The sequence below is a fragment of the Sinocyclocheilus grahami genome, unplaced genomic scaffold (assembly GCF_001515645.1).
Source record: "Sinocyclocheilus grahami isolate Dianchi unplaced genomic scaffold, SAMN03320097.WGS_v1.1 scaffold34.1, whole genome shotgun sequence".
NCBI lineage: Eukaryota > Metazoa > Chordata > Actinopteri > Cypriniformes > Cyprinidae > Sinocyclocheilus > Sinocyclocheilus grahami.
The window spans coordinates 2,465,610-2,487,795 of NW_015505213.1; the positions used below are offsets into that span (position 1 = coordinate 2,465,610).

At 39.0% G+C, this 22,186-nt stretch overlaps 2 protein-coding genes across 6 annotated transcripts; both read right to left on the minus strand.

The window, feature by feature from the left end:
- Positions 1-638: 638 nt before the first annotated feature.
- Positions 639-10,347, minus strand: LOC107581370 (transcription factor Sp3-like). Of its 5 annotated transcripts, XM_016266919.1 has the most exons (7): positions 10,012-10,347; positions 7,122-7,239; positions 5,321-5,418; positions 2,654-3,827; positions 2,087-2,267; positions 1,805-2,001; positions 639-1,641 (listed from the first exon to the last, which is right to left on the minus strand). In XM_016266919.1, exons 1-7 carry the CDS (start codon positions 10,297-10,299, stop codon positions 1,364-1,366), a joined length of 2,334 nt encoding a protein of 777 aa, XP_016122405.1. In that variant the 5' UTR covers positions 10,300-10,347; the 3' UTR covers positions 639-1,363. The 5 variants fall into 5 exon arrangements, with proteins under 5 accessions (XP_016122405.1, XP_016122406.1, XP_016122407.1 ...); XM_016266920.1 differs by lacking the exon at positions 10,012-10,347 and having other exon boundaries at positions 7,122-7,587; XM_016266921.1 differs by lacking the exons at positions 7,122-7,239; positions 10,012-10,347 and adding an exon at positions 5,726-5,874.
- A 4,186-nt stretch (positions 10,348-14,533) lies between these two features.
- LOC107581371 (obg-like ATPase 1) lies at positions 14,534-20,817 on the minus strand. Its single transcript, XM_016266925.1, has 10 exons — positions 20,735-20,817; positions 20,499-20,640; positions 19,970-20,056; positions 19,448-19,623; positions 19,256-19,336; positions 19,046-19,143; positions 16,125-16,265; positions 15,155-15,251; positions 14,941-15,063; positions 14,534-14,849 (listed from the first exon to the last, which is right to left on the minus strand). Exons 1-10 carry the CDS (start codon positions 20,747-20,749, stop codon positions 14,748-14,750), a joined length of 1,062 nt encoding a protein of 353 aa, XP_016122411.1. The 5' UTR covers positions 20,750-20,817; the 3' UTR covers positions 14,534-14,747.
- Between the last annotated feature and the right edge of the window lie 1,369 nt (positions 20,818-22,186).

Consider the following 22,186-nt stretch of genomic DNA (forward strand, 5'->3'; position numbering starts at 1 on the left):
TTTCATAAAAATGTGTCCAGCCATGTAGAAATGTAACAAAAAAATTACTTCTGGGATTTTTATCAAGACTTTAAATGTAAGATTAAGATGAACACATTGCATTGTGGGAAACAATGAATTTACCCAGCAGTGTGCATTGAAGTTTCTGCAAAGTAAGGCATCCAGGCATTCTGTCATCCACATACTGTGCACAGTATACATACTATAAACAATGGGAATAGTTATATGGCAGTATGCTATTTTTAATAGCCAGTATTTTGAGGTATTTTTGTGGGCATAGGTTTAATTTTCACATTCAGTTCATACATACATACCAACACCAGAACATTGAAGCATTTAGAAACAAACTTTTAGTTATGAAGAGTCATAGGAAGGTTTCCGACTTTAATTGTGTTGCATTCGAGAAAAAAAAAAAGAAAAAAAGAAAATTAAAGTTGTACAAAAGTAACATCAAATTTTACACGTTTAAAAAGTAATCAAAACGAGCGGTCTTTGATACAACAGAATCAGTATTAGACTACATAAATTGTGGCTATAAACAGCTTGGGGCTGAAGAAAACAAAAAGAAAAGAAAGATACATTATGAATGTTACAAGGATAATCTGGAGAGCAATAAGAGCAACGATACAAGAAGAAAGTTTATTACACGATTGTTTTACTCTGCCGCCTGATGTCTTGTTCAAGTTGCATGTGGGCAGCAGAACAATGAAATCAGAAGATCCTCGAACAAGATCCTGAGGACATGTGACCAAGAGCGCAAAGACCACTAACATGACATCAAATAAAAATAAAAGCAAGAGTGAAGACACATTTGGACAAAGGCCAGCTGAGAGGGAGGAGGATAAAATTGGACAGATCATGAGCAAGTCTCCCTCACAGCAGACAGTGTCCTTCTCCTGCTGTCATTCTCACAGAACAGTCTCACTGTAATCATTCTCACACATACACACACACATATCCTGGCTTTCCATGTACCATAACATCCATTACACAGTCACACTCCTCTAATGATCATCCCCTGAACATACACATGAGCAAAAGTAAAAACACATGCAACTCCAGCATTTTATACTACAGATTATGATACAAAATAAGGCATTTCCGTGTATGTACTTTTGTATGAGCGCGAGTTAATATGAGCATGTAGATGCATACGTGTATGTGTGTCTCAGCAGAAACTGGAACCACATTTAATGTAATTTTTTGCCTTGTTTGTACAAAAGACTGCTATTGAACATAAATGGATGTCATTTTTAAAATATATATATTTATAATATATATATATATATATATATATTTTTTTATCATATATAAAAATTGATAGTGAAAAGCAGACGAGCTGTGAAAGTGGGCATGATTTTGGTCACTCCATGACCTCGCTGGCAGAGACAGTGACCAACTGGAGCGGGAGGTTGGAGTTTGAAAGAAGGTCCTGGGTGCCAGCCTGCTGCAGATTGGTGAGGATGAGAGTGGCTCCACCCCCTGTGATGATGGTGTCCGAGGGGGCAGCAGTTTCTGTGTGACCTGCCCCAGTGTTGGAGTTTAGCCCTTTTTTGTTCTGGTGAGTTTTAATGTGTTTGGCCAAATGGTCGCTGCGCATGAAACGTTTCGAGCACTCTAGGCACACAAACTTCTTCTCTCCTGAAAAACAAAAATAAGTGTAAAACAACATTCAATATAGAACTACTGGAACTAGAGAAGCAAACAAAATTGACAAAGTGTTAGATGATCTTCATGTATAATGGGTCCAAAATGAAATATATGATGCAATTCTAGATCCTGATCTCTTCCAGTGTGCCCATACCTGTGTGTGTTCTGCGGTGACGCTGGAGTTCGTCGCTGCGGGTGAATCTCTTGCCACAGTAACTCCACGAGCAAATGAAGGGTCTCTCTCCTGAATGCCAGCGCAGGTGAGCGCGAAGGTGAGACGTCTTACCATACACCTTACCGCACCCTGGGATATGACAAATGTGTTGTTTCTTCTTTCCCATACTTGAACCTCTGAAATTATACAAAACTGTTACAGATAAATAATTATTCAGCTGTTAGAACAGGATTTGAGCCTCTGCATCGACATATACATTACCTTCCTCCAGCCTCTTTGCAGTTGGGGCAAGTGCAGGCTACTCTACGTAGTCTCTTTCCTTCTAGGCCTGTCCCCTCCTTATCCTCCTCAACCAACCGCACATGCAGATGTGACAAATCATTGGTGTTCAGGGTGGAATTTGGCCAATCATCAGACTCTGGCTCCTCTTTAATTTGAATATCTGCACAAACAGAAAGGGGAGAATCATTTAAAACAGATTTCAAGACAATCAAGAAAGTCCCCAAAATAAGACAGCTAATCAATATATTAAAAAAAAATATTTGACTAATTTAATGAATTTAGCTATTTCATACAAACAGGCTTCCCACACCTTCAACCAATGAATTCCCATGACAATAAAGTCATTAACTACATAAAGAATTTAAAGTTTCATAAAAAGAGTTGCGCTCACAAAAAGCTCTTTTTTTCTTTTAAGATGAGCATAAATATTTATAACATTCAAATATTACACTTCTATTTCTATGAACTCTTATTTATTTTAAGAGTTAACTAATTAACTACTTATTTTTAAGTATCTTTGTAAATATAAAGTATGTTTCTGCATACCTGAGTGGCTTTCCGTGTTCTCGTCTTGCTGGTACTGACCAACAGAATTGACTGTGACTGTCTGAAGGTTCGGGATCTGTCCCACTGTGCCTGTGGTGCCAGTCTGCCCAAGAGAAAAGGTCTGCACAGGGGCAAGTGTAATTTGGGGGGATGAGACCCCACTAGCAGCCGGCAGCTGTAGATTCTGCAGGTTCTGAACCCCTTGAACTTGGAAGGTCTGCCACTGGATCTGGCCGGTGGGAGAGACGGTTTGGGCTTGGATCAGAAACGTACCAGCATTCAACAGCTGCACGCTTTGTAGTGTCTGCGCCGCTCCATCCACCGTCTGAGCTGGTAAGAGCTGCACCACCTGTTCACCGCCAACCATGTGGTTCTGCTGGATGTAAGATGGATCCTGCTGCCCGGCTGATAAAGCAGTGGCTTGGGTGAGAACACCAGTACCGTCTATCGTCTCGGGGAGCAACATCGTCGTGGAAGAGGTGGTGGTTGGCACGAAGGCATTAGCGTTGTTGGTGTTAAGTGACTCTGTGCATTTGCTGTCACCCTGGTTATCGCTTATTGAGGTGGTGGGACCAGTCATGATAAGCTGGCCATCCGCAGTAATGCTTGTCGCTATGGTCTGAGCACCAGCCAACCCCAAAGACTCGAGATCCACGTTACTCAAGCTATTTATTGGCACTAACGTGATGTTGCCCGGCAGCCCCACTGGTACATTAGCAACAACCTGGCCCTGTGCGCCAAACCCTGAGCCGGCCAGTGAGACAGTGGGAATCTGCTGCACGTGCCCACTTTGACTCAGCAGGCCCTGGAGGTCATTAGCATTGGTGCCCTGCGTCCCATCAGGAAGGATAGTAATGTCAGTACCCAGCGTGCTTCCATCTGCAGTGGGTGCTGCATAGCTTAGTGACGCCCCATCCGTCCCCTGTAGCTGAGGGATGACCTGATACTGCACCCCATTGGCACCGGTACCATCTACACCCGCAGTCACAAAAACAGGCTGGGTCTGCCCTGCCATAGTCTGTAGTGGCACCACATATTGCCCGTTGCTGCCCAGAAGTCCTCCGCTGGGTACCTGCACTACTGCTGGCTCATCTTTCACTGAGCTCACAGGCGTTAAAACCTCCCAGCGATCAGAGGAGCCCGTCAACTGGATGGCCGTGAGGCCTGTGGTGTGCTGTGAGGTGAAGATATTACTAATATATTAGTACAAGTGCTTCATGACAAATTGTACCATACCCACACAACAATTAGTCTAAAGGCCTGTTCACGCCAAAAACGATAACTATATTAGCGTTCACACCAATTGACAATAACATACTGTTTATAAGCAACATGTGCTGCAGTTAGCTTATCTGCTTCAAGTCCAGTGGATTCTGATTGTCTGTCAATGTCTTTATAGTTCATCAGCTGTAAAAAAAAAAAAAAATCATTCTGAAAGTGATTCAAATTATATTGTTCCTCGATATTGTGTTGTTAACGTTATAGCTGTGGTGTAAACTTCCCTATTCTTTTTTATTTTACAGAAATAGTTATTGTCCATGGTGTCAACAGGCCTGAACAAAGATCAAAAAAAATTACAAAATTAAAGTCACTATAGAATAGAAAATGATGCATTAAGGTATAATTGTAATAAGCTTTAATGTGTCATAATGTCGATATAAATTATTAATGCCCAAAAATTAATCCGAGCAAGTGTCAGACCTCAATAAGGATAACATTTTTAACTAATAATTATAGCATGTTAAACACAGTACTTAAACTCATGGTGAAACAGAAGTAGCAACAGATCTTTTCTTTCGTAATGTAACATACATCTGAGTGTAGTATATTATCGAAATAGGAAAAATGAAAGGACAGGGACTTGGTTCTATTTTTAGTTGGGTTTTGCACAAAAAAACAAAAAGAGAGGCAGATGAGGGAGAGCTTGCAGGGGTGGGTTTTGGGGAAGTCCTGCACTGGACACCACAGAGAAGTCTGTTGCTTTCACCAGAATATTCAGTTATGACAAGTTGATTAGACAGTACAAGGTCAAAGCATTAAACTTATGCAAAACAATAAACTTGTAATTTATAAATGAAACATGCACGTATTAATTGTTCACAGTGGGATCTATAACACGAATTTTAAAAACAGATGGGGGAATTTTCCATTTCATGCCGACTTTAACCTTAAGAGCTGTCATTCAGGACTTTAGTTCAGTTGTCTTTTTAATAGAGAACATTAACGTCTTTTAACGGCTGTGCGTCTGCCAGAAAAGGCTAAATAAATGATCTATATTACTTCAAAAGCCAAGAGCAAATGACAAAAGGTGACAAAGAGCTTCTGTTTGCCTGGTCTGTGCACGCAACCGCTCCAGGGGGAATGGTGGAGCTGTGGAGGATATGTGACAGCCTGGGCAGGGGTGGAGGCTTCTCCCGGTGGAGGGGTCCTCCCCTATCGTGGGGGTGACCCGGGATCAATGCAGGTAAAGCGGGCAAGGCGACGGTGGCGAGTCTGTCCGACCCACAATGGGCGGGTTTAAAAGGGTAAGAAAGTGGGTGGCCGTACAAAGCGAAGGCTCACAGGAAGTGTTAGACTTCTCCCCTATTTTAAAAACGTGTGAACTTCACCAAAACACCCCGCGAGACAGCGCCGGGGATGCGACAAACCAACAGAGGGGTTCCATACCTGGTCCTGGGCGCCACTGGCCGGCTGCAGAAAGTCGCTCTGACTGCTGTCCACGTCCAAGGCAGCCATTTCCTGCTGTTTCGCTGGCTGTTCTGGGGCTACGGAGACACAGCGAGAGAGAGAAAAAAAAACTCAAAACAAATTCATGCTCAACGAACTCCCACCTCGAAAAGGCGGAGATTAGCCGCCAAACCGCCTGGAATTTAAACGCATCAGGCGGTCTTTCTGCTTTCGCGTTGCCTGAGCAACAATCTTTTCGAATGTTTACTTTGTTAAAGTGAGGCTAGCTGGCTAACGGTTAGCGTCGCTGCTGAGAAAGATTAAACACTGACCTAGCTCGCTTTGCTAATGGCTCTCCAAACTCACCGGCGGTGCTGTGCTTCGATCGGGCTAAGTGTTACGTACCAGTCATAGCGTGAAAAGGTAAAAAATCGGAGGTTTATCTGTTCATTTAAACTCCCAACATGATTGTTTTAATCAAAGGCGGGCTGTGATCGGAGATTCGGGTCGATTTTTTTTCTTATTTTTGATTGACGGTGCGGGAAACACAAAAGGTGGGGCTTCGGAGATTACTAGTAAAATTTGCGTCACGTAAACGAAAGACCCGCCTTTCTTCTACGACGTGATTGGCTGCGTGATTCGACCCCCTGGACGCGGAGTGGTCAAAGCCGTACGTCTGTCAATTTCATGGCAAGAGCGTTTCCTGTTTGTTGTTCGCTTCGCAGATGCGGAGAGAGTCTTTGGAAATCTGGATGGAATTGTTCACGTATGGCAGGAAGTTAGTTGCAACTCTGGTGGCCATTACATTACTACACGTATTGAGAAACATTTAGTACAATCTGTACAATGACACAACATTGTTGTACGTTCAAATTAAAAGGTTTCACAAAATATATTTAATTTTTGTAACAATTTGAAATTAGATTAAGACGTTTGCTAGTATGTAAATTAACTAGTTTCGTTTTGATCCACAGGTATCGCTTGCCCGAGTTTACGTGTCGGTTTAACCACCTGGGTAAACAGTGCTTTGAGGAAACAGCTGTGACTACGGATGTCCTCAGGGGTCAACTGTATCATAATAATCTACCGCCGCATACAGCTCATCTATGTCCTGTACGCATTAACAACACAATTACATTTGATATGGCTGTTTTGAACAATTCGATAATACCGCCTAGTCTGAGCAATTCTTCCTCAAATTTTCTCTCAACAATGTTTTAGACTTTTTAACAACTTAAGTCTTTTTCAACCTCTTCCACCGGGTGCCCCCTGTCCAGCAAGAATAACCTAAATCAAGTTTCTACATTTAAGTTCATATACAATAAATGAATTTACTTTAAAACCCTCTATGGGGTATAGTTATAACAGGTATATAACTATGGAGCAGTGGGCAGCCATTTTTTGCTGCCGCGCCCGGGGAGCAGTTGGGGGTTCGGTGCCTTGCTCAAGGGCACCTCAGTCGTGGTATTGAAGGTGGGAGAGAGCGCTGTACATTCACTCCCCCCACCTACAATCCCTGCCGGTACGAGACTCGAACCCACAACCTTTGGGTTACGAGTCCGACTCTCTAGGCCACGACTTCCCCACTAATAATAAACTAATATGAGCCACTTTAAAAAAGTTACTAGTTTGGGGCATTTATGTAAAAAAAAAAAAAAAACTGCTACCACAAGTCTCTGTATTCCAGTCACATCCAGATCCCAAATCTACCTACCTAACACATCACAATAAGGATTAAAACATCCTCAATGTCAGTATATGTAAAAGCAATTAAAAAGTTGAAGTAGAAAACAAAACACACTTTCAATCTTTGGTTCTACTTTCCAGCCACGCTGCTTCAAGTCTTGGATGGTTTGGCATTCTCCGTCTCTGGTGTTGGGCTCCTCAGTCTGGCATCCCATTTCACGACTTGTCTTGGGCTGACGGTACAGAGATAGATTAATTTTAACATGTATAATATCAAAACCATCAGACAAATAAACTTAACAGTATAATATACAAAGTAAGTAGCCACTTATGGGCACAATTTGTACTTTAAAGCAAAAAAAAGCAGTACACAATAGATCATATTGCAAATACTGTATACTGCAATGCAATGCTCATCTTGTCCTTCCATTTCTATTTCTGCACACTTAAAAATGAAGTTTATGCAACTTAAACAGGCCAAATTAATCCACATCAAATTGGAGTCAAATATAGTTTGTGAACAGAAAATCAACATCAATACCCAGCCCTAGACCTTGTAGAATTTAAATGACATATCTAGCCAGGCATACATTTGTTTTATATGTTTGAAAGAAAACGGTTTTGATTAAAGACTGTAAAAAAAAAAAAAAATCAATTAAATTAATCAGCTTGTTTTGGAAATGTCAAATTTGTTTCATATAAAAATAAAAAAAACAACAACAAGACTATCATTGATACCCTACTTTTAGATGTTAATTTGTTTCCTTCTTATCCTCTGTAAAAGAAAGTCTGTTTGACCTTAGTAAACTCATCAGAAAAATCAGCTTGACTGCACCACCCATGCACTATAAATTGAATGTTGTTGTTTTAGTTTTTTTACATTTTATAAAAATCTCCCTGATGTCCACTTGAAATGTTAGCAAGATTTTTTTTATTTGTAAAGTAAATTATGGGAACATGTTTAAATAAATCATGAATAATTAATGACAGAAATGTCAGTTATTTATTGTTAAGGTAATCAAAGGATTAATAAACTAACCAGAAAAATAACTGATACACACACTACCATAAAAAGGTTTTTGCCCCCTTCCTGTTTTTTTTTTTTTTTTTTGCATATGTCACCTAAAAGATTCAGATCAAACAATATTTAATATTACACAAAGATAACCAGAGTAAATACAAAATGCAGTTTTGAAATAATTATTTCATTAAGGGAAAAAAGCAGTCCAAACCTGCCTGGCACTATATGAAAAAGTAATTGCCCCCTATATCTAATAATTGGTTGTGCCACCCTTTGCAGCAACAACTGCAATCAAGTGTTTGCGATAACTGGCAATGAGTCTTTCACATCGCTGTGGCCCACTCTTCTTTGCAGAATTGTTTTAATTCAGCCACACTGGAGGGTTTGAGCATGAATGGACTGTTTAAGGTCAAGCCACAGCATCTCAATTGGATTTAAGTCTGGACTTTGACTTGGCCACTCCAAAACCTTAAATTTGTTTTTCTTGAGCCATTCAGAGGTGGACTTGCTGGTGTGTTTGGGATCATTGTCCCGCTGCATAAACCCAGTGCGCCTGAACTTGAGGTCACAAACTGACGGCCGGACATTCTCCTTCAGGATTTTCTGATAGAGAGCAGAATTCATGGTTCCATCAATTATGGCAAGTCGTCCAGGTCCTGATGCTGCAAAGCAGCCCCAGATCATCACACTACCACCACCACGTTTGACTGTTGGTATGATGTTCTTTTTATGAAATGCTGTGTTGGTTTTACACCAGATGTAATGGGACACACACCTTCCAAAAAGTTAAACTTTTGTCTCATCAGTCCACAGAATATTTGCCCAAAAGTCTTGGGGATAATCAAGATTTTTTTGGCAAATGTGAGATGAGTCTTTGTGTTCTTTTTGGTTAGCAATGGCTTTTGCCTTGGAACTCTCCCACGGATGCCATTTTTGCCCAGTCTCTTTCTTATTATTGTTGAATCATGAACACTGACCTTAATTGAGGCAAGTGAGGCCTGCAGTTCTTTAAATGTTGTTCTGGGTTCTTTTATGACCTCCTGGATGCGTTGTCATTTTGCTCTTGGAGTAATTTTGGTTGGCCGGCAACTCCTGGGAAGGTTCACCACTATTCCAAATTTTCTCCATTTGTGGATAATGGCTCTGACCGTGGTTCGCTGGAGTCTCAAAGCCTTAGAAATAGCTTTATCACCCTTTCCAGACTGATACATGTCAACTGTTTTGATTCTCATCTGTTCTTGATTTTTTTTTTAGATTGCGGCACGATGTGTTATTCTTTAAGCATGCTTCTCTTTGTCAGACAGGTTCTATTTAAGTGATTTCTTGATTCAACAGGTCTGGCAGTAATCTGGCCTGGGTGTGGCTAGTGAAATTTAACTCAGCTTTCTAAAATAATGTGGTTAATCACAGTTCTTTCATGATTTAATGAGGGGGCAATTAATTTTTCACGTAGGGCCAGGTAGGTTTGGACAGCTTTTTTCCCTTAATAAATGAAATCAACATTTAAAAACTGCATTTTGTATTTATTTGCATTATCTTTGTGTAATATTAAAATTTCTTTGACGATCTGAATCTTTTAAGTGTGACATATGCAAAAAAAATTAAAAACAGGAAGGGGGCAAAAACCTTTTCACGGCACTGTATATATATATATATATATATCAGGGGAAAATAATTTTACAAATTGACTAATTGAAAAAAAAAAAACTCAATCAATACAAAAAACAGCCCTAATTTTATCATAATTTATAAGTAATATGCCATTATCGATCCTGTTTTTGACCCACTTTTTGAAACACTGTTTTGGGAGGACTGCTGCATTCAAGACTTGGAAGTGCCCACTGCTATGATTGGGTAACAGTTTAGAGTGAATAAATAAAACAATATAGGTAATTTTGGTTAAAAACTTAATAAAATAAATAAATGATAAGTACATATCAAACAAAAAGCAATAGTGACAAATGGTAAAAACATTGTTACTCACACTTGTGTGTAACGACATAACTGTCGGATCCAATATAGATGGCACTGCATCATTTTTAATTTTCAGTCTCTCTGAAAAGCCTGCATCAAACTGTGACTTGTTTGAAAATGAATCCGCAGTAAAATGAAGCGAACAAATAAACAGTGTCTTATTTACGTGATCTGGAACTGCATCCAAAATAAAATTCATCCACTCTTTCCTAATGTTAGGATCACAAGGAAGGCAATGCAAAGACTGTGTTTTCCCACAGCTTGGCACTGCACAACGTCTTGCTATCCTCGGAGGCATCTCTATCGTTTTGTTGCTCGAGTAATCCTTTTTTCCAATTAAAGCGTTACCTAAAGAAAAAAGAAAACAAGAAAAGCCAATTCACACTGACGTTAAAGGGATAGTTCACCCAAAAATGAAAATTTGATGTTTATCTGCTTACCCCCAGGGCATCCAAGATGTAGGTGACTTTGTTTCTTCAGTAGAACACAAACGAAGATTTTTAACTCAAACCGTTGCAGTCTGTCAGTCATATAATGTCAGTGGATGGGAATCACGGCTTTGAGAGTCAAAAAAACATACACAAACAAAACCAAATTAAACCCTGCGGCTCGTGACGATACACTGATGTGTAAAGACACGAAACGATCGGTCTGTGCAAGAAACTGAACAGTATTTATATAATTTTTTACCTCTGATTCACTGCAATGTCCAAACTGTCCTGAGCGCGTTCTCAACAGCCGGTGCGTGATCGCAGACTTTTAAGTGCATTACCGCCATCTATCTCTCAAATGGACCATTGACACTCCTAATTGAGATTGTAGATAGAGTGTCAATGGTCCAGTTGAGAGAAAGGTGGCAGTAATGCACTTATAAGTCTGCGATCCGCCGTAAAGCAAGAAGACGACGACGCGTCAGGCGCCAGCTGTTTCAAGTAGATATAACTGCAGACCGGAGATCTCCAAAATGGGGCGTGAACTCCAAAAGTGGGCAGAACCTCCAAAATGGGGCGGGGTCTACCTCGCACAAAGACTTTCACCATTGGCTCTGGCTCCAGCCAATTGTTACTGACTTACATTTCAAAATAAAACTTTATAAATGTAACATTGTTTCCAGTTCATCTAAAATAAAATATGCTATATAAATAAATATTCTCTGTGAGAGCAGAGCCCAAAGCTCGTGGCCAGTGCTGTTCGGACTGGAGTTTGAACATCTGCATAATGATATAAACGGGAATCACCCACGAGCTCTCCTGCGAGCCGTCCCAGCGCAGGGGAAATATTTCACTCTATCGCTTTTTTCTAAGCAACTGGGGTGTCCCGGGGCTCGAAATTCGCAGGGTAGGAGTGGGTAGTGATGCTGGGTGTAACTAAAAAGGTGCCATTGTCTGGTGCGGTCCGGTTGGGGAGTTACGGAACGATCTCATATCGTATAATCTTATTAACCGTTTATCTCCTGAACTGCAACTTTCTTTACCACGCTATTCAGCACCAATCCCGCCGTGCAGTCAATTTCACTGGTTAAGGTTAGGGTCAGGTGTGGAGTAGGTTTAGGGGTTAGCATTTTTTGTAGCATAATGTAGGAAATCAACACTTTGACACAACCAATAAAATCATTAGAATTGAGCATGCGTGTCATGTGCCTGTCTGTCAATGGGAGGAAGCCACGCCCTATTTTGGAGTTCCCGCCCCCATTTGGAGATCTCCGGGCTGCAGTTATACCCTTCTCGGCTGTTTGAAAGCAAATGTGTTTTGTAAGCTCTTGATACAATTAATGAAATAAATAAATAAAGAGACTGCTCATTCTTTATCTGCATATTTAATGCACAAATATTTTAGGTCATATTTTAAATTCAAAAAGTGGTGTGGAAAATACTTTTATAGCTTTGCTCTCCTGCTGTTCATAAAATTGTTAGGGGTCAAACTGACCCTCATTGATTTCCATGCAATTCACCAAAAATTAACACTATGAAATACACTAAAGAATCATGTGAAGACAGAAATCTTTATTATACATTTTTATTATTACAAAAATTAAATGTTAAAAAGAAGTCAATTCGACCAACATATTTTTACGTTCAGAATTAGCTGCATAGACAGAAAATAAAAACACTTATTTTATGTTTTTTGTTATGATTACTTGTAGTGACTATTTATACACCAAGGAAAACTTTAAATATTATCTAGAATTTGTATACTTGGTGTAAATAGAATTTATTGCTATTTATTTGTACATAACTATTTTGTTGTCTGGATCTTAAACACTTGTGAGGTTATAAGCTTTTAAGTGCTGCAACAGACTATTATTTGAGTTTCAATAAACTAACAACCAAAAACATTTTCTGACTTTTAAACTCAAATAGATTTCTCCACAGATTATTCTGAAGTCTGCCTTCAATTTAGTAAATTCTCATATAATTTTGCATAATACACTTTGACAAGCTACAATAAAGTGTTTTGTTGTTGTTGTTTTACCTGACTCTGTTTTTCAGTGTTGGTTTTTGACAAATTGCATGGAAACCATTGTGGAAAAAACAGTGTACAGCCTTTCTAAAACACATCTGTGTTGAGACTTTGCATGCACATTCATGGTCCTAAAAAAGTAGTTTGAACCAGTATTTCCAGCAAACCAAAACCGAATGTGTGTCAAAAACAAACCACCAAAACAAGAGAGAACCTGGCGACTTCATTTCAGGTAAGGGTCGTGAAACCTGCCCCTCTCAGCACTAGTGCTTCACACGCTTTGACGAGGCTCAAGCAATGGGCGTGGAGAGATGGGAGGGTGCGCGGTGGGAAGTAAGCGCGTGAGATATTGAGCAGACAACACACACCAAAAGGAGAAACACTTACCAGAAGCCGTTGGGTAAAACTCTTCAGCTGTTGTGATAAAAGTTGGCACCGCGTGCGTCTAGCTTTAGAAAAAGATTAACAGATATTTCCCATACGTGACATTTAACCGCAAACCTACGTCTAGCTGTGACAGGGTCGCGAGGGAAGCCGTGCAGTATCTTTGTATTATTGCATTGTGGACATTTACGATTAATTGTCAACAACGCCGATGTCTAAAAGGCCGCCACCTCTCATATGAAGATGTACTGACGTGAAAATACCTTCGTATCCATTACAATTCAGAATAAACAAACTCCTTATTGTTAGTTTTAAACGAAATAAGCTTCGCACCGTCCCCCATATAATAAAAAAACGGATGCTATCAGTGTCTTCGATCTTGTGTAACACGATTTAGTGCTTTAATGTTTGTTCTTTTACAGGACCAGCTGTCAAACATTTCTTACAGCGCTGAGAAATAGTACACGTTAATACACCCGCAGGACCGCACTGTTGAACTGAAGCTCTACTGTACGATGTTTTGGCGCTCGTCCGCTTACGTCATTAACCTGCGTCCAAAATAGAGTGGCCAAGTCTAACGTTAGGGGAAATTAGCGCATTCTCAAAAACTAAGACATTGGTTGGCTCGTTTATCGATTCATTAAATTGCCGAGACAACTGACCTGAATTATGTGTACAGAACAATGCATTTGTGCATTCTAATGCATGCATATTTGCTTTGATTCAGCGTTTGCTTGCAAAATGTAAAAGCATAAAAGCCAAGCAGGGGCACTTGTATTCAAACTTACCAAGAACATCGGCACCGCTTCCTCTTTTAAACGCAGGTTAGAAAAGCCCATTTTCATCTGCTCATAACTCGGGAAGCTCTCCTTTGTAAAATGCTCGTTGCACACAAACAAGCCGGTGGTATCGGTAGTTGATGGTCAGCCCAACACCAACAGCCAGCGTTTAGCTCTTTCAGCGTTGCGAGGGAAGCAATGCAAATGCTACTTGTTTTGGAACCATATAAAAGCACATTTTCGACCAATGCTTCTAAATGGTCCATTAAAATCCGCCTGTCAATCAAAATGTAAGGCCACGCCCTCTCACGAGTAATGGGGGCGGTACTTACATGACGCAGTGTAGTACAAATCATAAAAGTGAAATCAAACAGCAACTCAATGCTACAAATTTAATTCTACAAAATATTTTTCTCCCGGATGCTTTCAGTTAGATTGTATAATGTATTTGTTTATTTTTGGATAAAAAGGACCTTAAATCAACCACTATAAACTGTTAACTACACCTCTATAAATGTTGGTTTCACAGCAGCGTAATACCATAAAGTATAGAGGCCTGTACTTTAAAAAAAATCTTTTTATCTCACAATTCAGACTTTTTCTCGTGATTAATTTTTTTGTGTTGCTGCCACGGAATTAAAAAAAAAAGGCAACATTTTATCTCACAATTCTGACTTATTTTCGTGATTGCCAAGTTTATATCTTTCAATATAAAATATTAACTTATAAAAACCCTGAATTGGGAAATAGAAATTTGCAATTACCTTTTTATGGATTTATTTTTTAAATCCTGTGGCATAAACAGCTTCCATAATAAATCCCATCCATACCGTTTGATTACTCAATGACTAAAACATCTAGAAATGTGTGAGACAATTGGGAAAGAACCTTCAACAGAAAGCACTTTGGTCTGAGGAAGTGTTTTATTAGAATAAACTGCTGTGTGACATGCAGCTTTTGTAAGCAGACCAGCCATTTCATTTATTTCAGCCATCAGCCAAAATAATAAAATAAAAAATGTACTTAATACACCACTAAGGTGCGATTGTGTTTTAAATGTTCCAAAGCCATAAATGAAGAGACTGAGCATGTGCCATAGACAGTACTGTCCATCCAACTGGCTTCACTTCTTTTTGGGCTGATTAGGTGTGTTGAATTTGAAGAAGATGATGTCACCATCTTCTACAATGTAGTTCCGCCCCTGTTGTCTGTATTTTCCTGCAGCCTGCAAGTATTTGACAACATTATCAGTTCAGTGTTCAACCTTTAACAAGCCATGCTATTTTATGTCATCAAGCACACCATTAAGATCTTACTTTAACTGCGTTTTCATTGCCTTCCTCCTTAAAGTCTGCGAACTTCATGACTTCGGCCATGATGAAGCCTTTTTCAAAGTCTGTGTGGATCTTTCCAGCTGCTTGCGGGGCCTTGGTGCCTTTCTGTAAGGTGTTCAAACACATGCATAATATTTTAGAGGTGCAACAGAATATATCGGTGTTAAATGCATTTCTGAACATGTGCTTTGCTCACCCTGATGGTCCATGCACGGACTTCGTCAGGTCCTGCTGTGAAGAAGTACTCCAGCTGCAGGGCTGCATACCCACTCTTGATGATCTTAGTCAGAACACTGAAACAAAAAATAAAAAATTCACACCGTGAAAAACACGAATTATGATATCACTATAGAATAAGCATGATGACCTGAAGTATGACTGACTACAGCATTTAGAGCACTGTTGAAAAAATGCTTTTTGCATGTGAAAAAGTATTACATTTCTTAAAGGAATAGTTCACCCAAAATGAATATTTAATCACATGCAGGCTCTCACTAAAAATAGTCTCTAACACTAGAACTCTCAATTGTATTTCTATTCTATCTACTTGTTTTCTTTTTATGAAAATACAAAAAAAATCAAACCAAAAAAAACTTGACCCTCTAACACTAGCATTCTCTATTCTTGTCCTATTCTACCTACTTGTTTTCTTTTTATGTAAGTTGCTTTGGATAAAAGTGTCTGTTCAATGATTAAATGTAAATGTAATGTAAATGTATCCAAGATGTACCCGAGTTTATTTATTCATTCTCCATCAGAAAAGATTTGGAGAAATGTAGCATTACATCACTTGCTCACCAATGGATCCACTGGAGGGAATGGGTGCCGTCAAAGTGAGAGTTCCAACAGCTGATAAAAGCATCTGATAACAGCAATCCACACAAGGTTTTTGCTGATTAATTGACGTTAATTGAAGGAGTGGAGTCAAGTTGATTACTTGTGCATTATTGCATTGCTTTTATCAGCTGTTTGAACTCTCATTCTGACGGCACCCATTCACTGCAGAGAAGACACTGGTGAGAAAGTGATGTAGTTTCTCCTTTCTCCAAATCTGATCCAATGAAGAAACATACTTGTCTACATCTTGGCTGCCAAATTTTCATTTTTTGGATGAACTAATCTTTTAAATTCAGCAAAGAGGAAACAGAAGGAGAGCAAATCCTGACCTCTGTGTTTTGTTCTCCTCACAATATTTCTGTTTCTCTTCATCAGTCATATCCTGATACTTGCTCTCAAATCCCCCACTGAACGGGATGACCAGCGCACCTGGATCATGAATGTCAACCCACTCTCTGATCTTCGCCAACCTACAAAACAAAAAAAGCGGCCCTAAACTCAGATTTCCTCGAGGCCACAAAACACAAGCATCCATCAATTTGGACTAATATGCACAGTTATTTAAAGTTAATAATTTCTCCATTATACCTACCATACTGCTTTGCATGTTTACTGGAGTGATGACACCCGATAATTGATTTCTTGACAATCACAATCTGGAAGCAGTCCCGTTAAAGGGATAGTTCCACCAAAAATCTAAACTCTGTCACTATTTACTCACTCTCATGTTGTTACAAACCTGTATGCATTTCTTTCTTTTGCTGAGCACGAAAGAAGATATTTTGAAGAATACTGAATTTTTTGTTCATTCAATGGAAGTCAATGGGAACCATAAGTGTATATTTAGCAAAAATGTTTAGTCCTTAAAAATATCTTCTGTGTTCCACAAAAGAATAAAAGTCGTACAAGTTTGGAATGACATGAGGATGAGTAAATGGTGACAGATTTTTAATTTTTGGGTCAACTATACCTTTAAGAGGCCACACAACATATCTGTCAGGCTTTGATTTAACAGTTAATTATTCAAAGTTATACACAGCATTCAATTAACACATATGACGTTTGAAAATCAGTTTCATTTTAGTTGGACAAGCAAAAGAAAGTCCAAACTAGAAACGTAACTGAAAAGCACAAAACGGCTCCATCATTTAAATTTGAAAATAATCTAGATCTGTCAAATCACGCTACAATGTATATGTCTGAAATGTGGCATTTACTATATAGGCAATAGTGAACGAGATAAAGATTTTGTACGAGCACACAGGTTTGTTTGCTGTCAATACATACGGCTACATCTGTGTGTTTATACATAAATGAACATTAGGAGAACTTTGGGATAACATTAAAGGCTGAATTTAGAGGGGTAGTTCACCCAAAAATTTAAATTCTGTAATTAATTACTCACCCTCATGTCGTTCCAAACCTGTAAGACTTTTGTTCATCTTCGGAACACAAATTAAGATATTTTTGATGAATTCCGAGAGCTCTCTGTCTCTCCCATAGACAGCAAGGATCCTTACACGATCAAGGCTTAGAAACGTAGCAAGGAGATCTTTAAAATAATCCATGTAACATCAGTGGTTCAACCGTAATATTACGAAGCTACGAGAATACTTTTTGTGCACAAAGAAAACAAAAATAACGACTTTATTCAACAATTCGTCTCCTCTGCGTCACCCTATAGCGCCATTTTGGTGAGTATCACATAGGGCTGCATGATAAATCGAAATGGAATCGAGATTGCGATTCGACAGAAGCTGCGATTGTCATGCGTATCTTTTAGTGAAGCACTGTTCTGTGATCAGCAGTAAATCTCCATCCAAAGGCCAGAGGGCGCTCTCGCGCTGAAACTCCAAATACGCCTGCAGAAGAAACCCAAAAAATGCCTATCGCTGCAGCTGAATAAACAGAAGATTCAACTGCTTTCATTGATTCAACGTGACTAATAAACGCGACTACGGCAATATACGGTTTATCTGAGTTCTTATTATAATAATTTTCATTAAAATAAAGTATATTTATAATGCAATGCCTTTATCACTGCTTAAATACTATGAAATATGTTGCGTGCCTTATTCTGTGTAAGAAGCCACATCATCTCACAGAAGGATTTATTTCAAACACTCGACTGACGTTATGAAGTGAGTTTGGAGTAAAAACATGTTATTAAATGTGGTATTTTCACATGCTTTCAGATGGAGCAGCCTTTACTTCACAGAGCCATAGTTCACTGAGAAGCTATGCAAACAGCTGTCATTATCGCGAACGATTTCTTCGATTTCAGAATCGCGCAATAAAATCGTCTGCGATTTTTTTTGCATAACTTGTCAGTGAACTACGGCTATGTGTAGTAAAGGCTGCTACATCTGAAAGCACGTGATGATGATTTCCTGCTGATTACAGAACCGGCTTTTTTAACAAAATGCGCATGACAATCGCATTCAATTAATCGTGCAGCCCTAGTATCACATATGTAAACAATGTATGCAGCGTATGTATGCAGGTACATTGTTTACACTTTGATCTGATACTCTTGTTTCTTGCATAGAAATTGTGTTAGGATCCTTGCTGCCTATGGTAGGGTCAGAGAGCTCTTGGAATGCATCAAAAATATCTTAATTTGTGTTCCGAAGATGAACAAAGATATTACAGGTTTGGAACGACATGAGGGTGAGTAATTAATGACAGAATTTTCATTTTTGGGTGAACTATCCCTTTAAGTATAAGCACTTGAGGAAGGACTCACTAACAGCAGATGAACAGCTAACATGTCATCTCACCATTTATTCTTTTTCCTGATGTAATCTTTTTCCGAGAGGTTTACCAAGTAGATCATCGGCTTGGACGTCAAGAACAGATACTTATTCAAGACCTCAATCTGGAGAATAATAATAATAAGAAAAAACAGTGTATAATCAAAACCTCAATCTGATCAAAGAAACATGATAAGAAATGATATCAAAAATGATAAGAAAAAAGATTTCAACCTCTTTGTCGTTCCATTCAAGATAATAACGAACATGTTTCTTTTCATCAACAACCCAGGACTTTATTTTACACATGATGTCCTGCAAGCAGAGAAAACAAAAAAATGTATGTGCTTTCTGTTAATGTACAGAGTAGGAAGAATGTTTTAATTCTGCAGTGGTCAGATGCATACTGGGATATAGTTCACTCACATATTCAGGTTTGAGTTTTTTGTCTCCTCCCCTGACATAACAGCAGATGAACAGCTAACATGTCATCTCACCATTTATTCTTTTTCCTGATGTAATCTTTTTCCGAGAGGTTTACCAAGTAGATCATCGGCTTGGACGTCAAGAACAGATACTTATTCAAGACCTCAATCTGGAGAATAATAATAATAAGAAGAAAAAACAGTGTATAATCAAAACCTCAATCTGATCAAAGAAACATGATAAGAAATTATATCAAATATGATAAGAAAAAAGATTTCAACCTCTTTGTCGTTCCATTCAAGATAATAACGAACATGTTTCTTTTCATCAACAACCCAGGACTTTATTTTACACATGATGTCCTGCAAGCAGAGAAAACAAAAAAATGTAAGTGCTTTCTGTTAATGTACAGAGTAGGAAGAATGTTTTAATTCTGCAGTGGTCAGATGCATACTGGGATATAGTTCACTCACATATTCAGGTTTGAGTTTTTTGTCTCCTCCCCTGACAGCGGTTTTCTCAAGTTTATCAATGATTGGCCCAATCATCTCTTCATCCTTCATCCTCAGCTCTTCATGGATGATCTCAATATCCCTCACTGGGTCAACACAGCCCTCAACATGGATAATATCTTCATCCTCAAAAGCTCCTACACACAAATGGTTGCATATACACATTATCAGGGTTATTTTATTTGAAATACAAACATATGGAACAAAACATCAGGTTTCTCAGGCGTGAATTAAATCCAAGATTTAAAGAGGATGCATGCCAGATAACTGTCACAATGTCAATTTACATTTGCTGTAGAAGTTTTCATGGCTTTTTGGAAATTTCATGAGGGTTTTTTTTTTTCCATGTTGTCGAGTTATTTAATTCATCTTTCCAACTACATTGTAACTAGCAGATACATTTCACGTACAGCAGACATGAAGTTCATAAAATCAAAAAAAATAAACATATTCAGAAATGGTTTGAAATAGCTATCTACTTGCGTGTCATATGAAAGATGGCATCACAGGCACTGATGTGAGAGAGGAAGGCGTTACCCAAACCCTGGCCTGCGTGAGCACCTTTCACCACTTGGTTTGCACCTTACTTCACCGCTGTATAAAAAAAATATGTTCCATATAGTATGAATAAAATCCGGACATATCACTGCCATCATGTTGTCACTGTCACATGACCTACCAGCATTGGTTGCATTTTTACCAACCGTTTTGCGAATACTATGAATTTTATGCATACTCTTTGGTGAACGTGCATACTATATAGCACGGAAGGCGGCAAATTCGGACACAGCCTCACTTCGTAGCCTTTCAAAAACTATTTCCCATCCTGTAGCAGGATGATGTCATTTTCATAACACACCATGATCATGAGTCATCATCCTTATAATAATTTCACACATTACAGCAGGATAGGTTTCCATTAAGCACGAATAAAACGCAACTAGGTCAAGCATTCACACTTTATCACTCTGACACTATTTCACTGCAGACTTCAAACCAATTGACCCAGCGCACATGCATACAGCCAGAGTGCCAGCTGGGACTGACACACACCCTACATTTGGTAACCCAACGATTCCAATTTTCAAGGAAGTCCCGAAACGTCCAATCAGGGGGGGTTGTTTTGGTCCATCTCCTCCCTTCTTTGGAGGCATCTGTGGGAAAAAAAACAATAATACCTACTTTCACTTTAATGCATTACATAATTATTCAAGCAAAATAACCAGGCATACACTACAACTACCACACCTTTTTAGGAGCCATTGTTAAATGCTGTCAGTACTCTCTTGCAATATTACCAATGGAGTATATTTTGCATAATTAAGATGCGTTAGAAGCCAGGCAACATGTAACTTCTTCGCCTGGCTAACTGCAGTAACTAGTTGCCATTTCACGACAGTGAAACCAATGGCACCAGGTTCCCAAAATAGCCCCCGCATTAAGTGTAAACTGACCAGCCTTATGCACTGCAAGAGAGGCTAAATATGCCCCTCCCTGACAAGTAAGAGAAGGCATACGTGTATCATATCAGTCACTGTTTATAAATCTCTGCGCCACTGCCAACTGACAGCCGGGTTAGTAGAGGTAGGGGTGCTTCATTACTCGCTAGGAAGCCAACAGAGACCCACATGTGCATCCAGAGCATCAATACCCCCATTCCCAATTCATTAGTGTGTATAGCTGGTTAGCATGCCGGTCATATGAAGGGGCCAATATGCCACAAAACAGACCATTTAAACAAAAATAGCACGTTTAAGCGATGCATACATAAATAAGATAAAGCCTATGCTTATATCACCTTGATATCACACTATGTCTGTCAGCAGATGAGGAATTTCGCTGTGCTCAAACGAACACACGTTGCTCCACACTTCGGCCGATTAAACGGAAAGAATGTGTATACCGGAAGAGCCCTGAATCCTCACATTGTGATTGGTCGAAACGAGTTACGACGTAATGACGTTAGGGTAAACGCACGTAAACGCATAAGTAAGAAACCAAACAGTCACTTTAAGCAGGGCAGAAGGAAAGTCTGTGATTGAGCACGTTTGTAGGAGTAAATGGCAGTAATACTGGAACTCAAGTAAAAAAGGAAAAAACAAGGTAAAATTAAGCATCATATGAATAGGAAGGACTTCATTACATTTACAAGATTAAGAATGGGTCATACTAATCTTAATGCAACACTTCATATAATCGGCGAACATAATTCTGGTTTATGTAATGCATGTCAGGAAATGGAAACTGTTGAGCATGTTTTGATTAGATATAAAAAAAATATGAACAGGAAAGAATTGATCTTATAAGAGATATGCAAGCTTTGGGTATTATGGAATTTACCTTATATAATATTTTAAAGGCAGAAGTAGAATTTGATCAAACAATTACAGCTTTAATGAAGTTCCTGAGAAATAGCGGTCTAAAGAACCGAATATAAAAGTGTTCATCTTCATCACACTCCAGTACAGTAGGTGGCGGTATGAACCTTTCCAGGTGGTTTGCAACCCGCCAATAAATCCACAGAAGAAGAATATGATCTCACACACTCCAGAAGATGCTTGGAATTTAACAAATGTTGAATTCTAATGAGTCTAGTTGTTTCACTAGTTAAGTATCTCACTAACTGTAAGGTTTTGAGACCAAAAGTAAAGTTACACGATTGTTCACCCACATTTACAATATGTCATTGCAATAGGCAAA